Below are 3,767 nucleotides of genomic sequence, written 5' to 3'. Positions count from 1 at the left end.
TGTCAGAGTAGCTTTAGTTTTCACAGGCAGCGCGCGTATTTCCCTGCGAAGGAGAGCACTTTCCAACGGTGATTCGCGACGCTTTTTATCTTTCTGCCCTTTTATCCTGTCGCTCTTAGTCCGGAATGACATTGACGATGCATTAAAATTCATCTTCGCCGTTATTACCGGTCGTTTCGCCCAAATTTACCGAACGTTATCTCCACCTAGATACAGATACAGTTCGGAGAAAAACGATTCTTTCGTTAGATACAACGGAGATATAGAATTAGGTCTAGATAATCTTTGAATTCGCAAGATCCGATTCCAGGAAATTTCAAGTAATAATCGTTCATAGAAATCGGAAGAACGTTCTTTATAAATAAACGTTTTGTATTAGCCTTAACTAACTCGCAAATTTTCCCCGATGAAAGCAAAATGTTGCCTTCCGTTTCAGTAATGCGTCATAATTAAATTTATGAAAGTTGACTGTTTGGAACAGTGTGCCATCCCGACGACGCGAAAATGCACTTGCACCTTTAAGTGCCTAAAGGGTCCTCGTATACGGAAATTCATATTTTTCGTTCATCCGTTGTATGCTGAATGTTCCACCGTTGCGAAGGAAATTTAGCGCTTATCTCAAAGCTGCCATTGTTCTACGGCTGAAATTGTTTGCAATTTTCGATTCGATTATCAAAGTTGAATTACGAAACTTACGGAACATTGTTCCATTTGCGAATCGATACAGAAAACATATGGAAATTTATGCAAGTTTCGAACTTTTGAAATTTTATTAACGTGAAATAATGTGTGAAAAATTATATCGTTTATTTTTATATATTTTGCCTTGTATATAATATTGTTGCATGTGAAGCCTGTATTTTAAAGAATAAAGATAATTTATGAACATTTACTGTTTAAAATTTAACCTTGTTAACGTTTATTATCCCAGAACAAAGGAAGTATAGAACCAATATAAGAAGTACATGGTTTCGAATTTGAATTACGCGCGGCGCATGCGCAGTGTATTTTATACAAAAATTGAAAAAACCGCTTCCTCGGATTCGCGTCCTTGTCGAAATTAATTGCGGTCAAATTTTTACCAAATTAGTGTAAAATTTATGGTAAATAATTGCTCGAGTAGTTTATGTGATTGAATAATCGTGTAATTAAAGTAGTGTGTAAGTGTAATATATTCCAAGTATAAAATGAAATAAGTGCAGAAAAGTAAATCGAACTGTGGAAGCTTCTTTTTTTTTACCCGGGATTGGAGTAAACGCATAGGTATGGAGAAATTTACTTATAACTTTACTAATTTTAATATATAACAAATCACGTTTTTCAATAAGTCAATGTCAAATGTTTAAAAATTAATTTGAAAAGGAGATATATTATATGAATGTAGTCAAGTAAAATAGGGTAATTTGAAATAAGTTCAGAATCATTTAAGTGAATACAGTATAACGTTTATTCAATTCGTTAATTACACTGATTACACCAGAATCAAGACATTATATTATAAACATAAGATAAAATATACATCTTTTTTTTCATTTATTGTTAAAGATAAAGCAATGTATCTTTTAATTTTTTATTTTGTTGCTCTTTTATGTGGATCAACCACTTAACGGGAATTCACGGAAGAGAAATATGATAAAAGTAAAATCACTTAATGAAATACATATACTTGTAGTAATGTTTTCTACTTCATTTTCTTTGCTGTTTTTATCATGCATACAGAATAATGTATACATTCTGAGAAATCATACAGACTTGATCTCTACTTTGGATGTTGCATAATGTTTAAATTAAATTACTTATATTATATTCAACACTCTACAGTTGGAAATATTATCTGTTAAAAGCAATGTAAAAGCAATTGTATTTTGGTGATCAATTATTATACTAATATATGAATATACAATTAATCTGAACTGCAACATTCCTACTTAAACATAAAGTAATCAGTTTCTACAAACCTATCTGATCACCTATTATACAGAATTATTAACCGATATGTCTAATGAATTCATGGAATATCTTCTTTCTTGTTGTGTTGTTTTCAACCATTGCTTGTGTTCACATAAGTAAGGGTATAATGGTACCACTAAAACACTGATATCATCAACCGATGCCATGGGTGAAAATTGTTCGTCTCCTTCTTCAATATTTTCCGATTTACCAACCCAAGCTCGTCCAACCAATCTACCTCTTGCTGCTTGTACCAATTCTTGAGCACCCATTGTGAGCCTGTGATATACATATTTATACATCTACTTCTCAAGTATATGCTGTAATTCTTAAACAGAAACAAAATACCTGTATTCTAATGATGGAGCATCTGGAGCCAGTGTTTTCCTAAGTATATTCGCTGCTGCTTTATCTGACACAACATCCCAAAGCCCATCTGTAGCTGCAATAATGCAATCACGTTCTGTAGGGTTACAACTGTCTAAATTTATGGATTGAACTTCTGGTTGTGATGAGAGGAATGGTTTTATGTGAACTCCTGTATTGGCTGCTTTTAAACCATGGTCTCCAAAACCTCGTGTTACTCCTATAGTGCCCATAACTCGACTCTGTAAAACAAATATATTTAATATAAAAAACTAATGGATATATGGCTGAATTCCCTCAAATACTAACGATAGTTACTCTTTTTCCATGTCCAGATATGAGAGGTAGCTTTAAATCGGTATGAGTTAATACTTTATATGCCCAACCTGTCATGTAAGGTTCTCTATACAAAACCATAGATCCTAATTCTTCTTGCAAAGGTCGTTTTCTGAATTCCAGTGGCGTGAAATGACCTTTTAGTAATTCATTGCTCTTTAGGAAACCTAATGCTCTAATACGGTTTGATTCTGAATCAGGGGTATGATCTCTTGTCAGTGCACGTTGACTATCTCCCAAAACTAGTATCGTTCTGTCAATAAAATATTTAATACAAGTTATTTTGATTTTGGATGACCTGCAGTAGAAATCTAATAATTAAAGTCTTCACCTTGAATCACCAGCACCAGCTGCATATAATCTACCATTGAGAAACAAAATAGTAATTGCTGTGCAACCACCACCTCCTCCTTGAGCTTGAGTTTCCACCATTTGATCCATTTGTCTATATGCTAATTCAATAGCACCAGTAACTAAATCTCTCCCTTTTATGCGCTCATCTTCATCTTCATTCAACAACATATTGCCAGGTATTGCCATTAACCTTCCCTAAAAGAATAATATATATTTAAAAATGCAATGCTCGTAAATTCTATATAGAATTTCTTACAAGGATTATCCTATGCAAGTGTAATCTTGCTGTTAAAGCCACTTGATATCCAGCATGTCCATCAAACATAGAAAACATAACATAAGGCAATGTAACATTAACATCTGCTAACTTGAGGTCTCCTCTAGTTGCAGAAGTTTGATCTTCGTTCCATGTACTTTTCCCAGCATTTATACATTCTGCATAGCCAGCACACCATGGTAATCGGCTTAAATCTCTTGGAACTATGATTGGTCTTACTCTGTGATCAGCACTTACCTATTTGTTTAATTACACGAATGTTAAATAAATTTTCACAAGCTATCATTAAACATTATAACAATGAAGACACTTTGAAACACATACTTCAGTTTCTTCTGTTGTTAATCCTAGGAAACTAGGTCTACTATATGGTTTATTTTCTACTTCTGTAGTAATATTTGCATTAATGGAATCTGTTACTGTTTCATTATCTGAATCAGTAGGATATTGTAGGCCAAGTTCACTTCCACCCACAGCATTCATT

At 33.4% G+C, this 3,767-nt stretch overlaps 1 protein-coding gene across 1 annotated transcript; it reads right to left on the bottom strand.

The window, feature by feature from the left end:
* Positions 1-1,973: 1,973 nt before the first annotated feature.
* On the bottom strand, positions 1,974-3,766 carry LOC108570409 (protein phosphatase 1H). Its single transcript, XM_017932269.1, has 6 exons — positions 3,608-3,766; positions 3,263-3,520; positions 2,984-3,201; positions 2,635-2,905; positions 2,299-2,558; positions 1,974-2,229 (listed from the first exon to the last, which is right to left on the bottom strand). The coding sequence occupies exons 1-6, from the start codon at positions 3,764-3,766 to the stop codon at positions 1,974-1,976; spliced, it is 1,422 nt and encodes a 473-aa protein (XP_017787758.1).
* Between the last annotated feature and the right edge of the window lies 1 nt (position 3,767).

The sequence above is a fragment of the Habropoda laboriosa genome, unplaced genomic scaffold (assembly GCF_001263275.1).
Source record: "Habropoda laboriosa isolate 0110345459 unplaced genomic scaffold, ASM126327v1 scaffold77, whole genome shotgun sequence".
In the NCBI taxonomy this organism is placed as follows: Eukaryota; Metazoa; Arthropoda; class Insecta; order Hymenoptera; family Apidae; genus Habropoda; species Habropoda laboriosa.
The sequence above is the reverse complement of the archived record's forward strand: the minus strand, read 5'-3'. Positions and strand labels throughout refer to the sequence as shown.

Bases quoted from the DNA above. Each gene is read 5' to 3' on its own strand.
- LOC108570409 (XM_017932269.1), bottom strand. From the start codon at position 3,766: ATGAATGCTGTGGGTGGAAGTGAACTTGGCCTACAATATCCTACTGAT. The intron at 3,521-3,607 runs GTATGTGTTTCA...TTAAACAAATAG, and splicing joins TAACAACAGAAGAAACTGAA to GTAAGTGCTGATCACAGAGT. The intron at 3,202-3,262 runs GTAAGAAATTCT...TTATTCTTTTAG, and splicing joins ACTTGCATAGGATAATCCTT to GGAAGGTTAATGGCAATACC.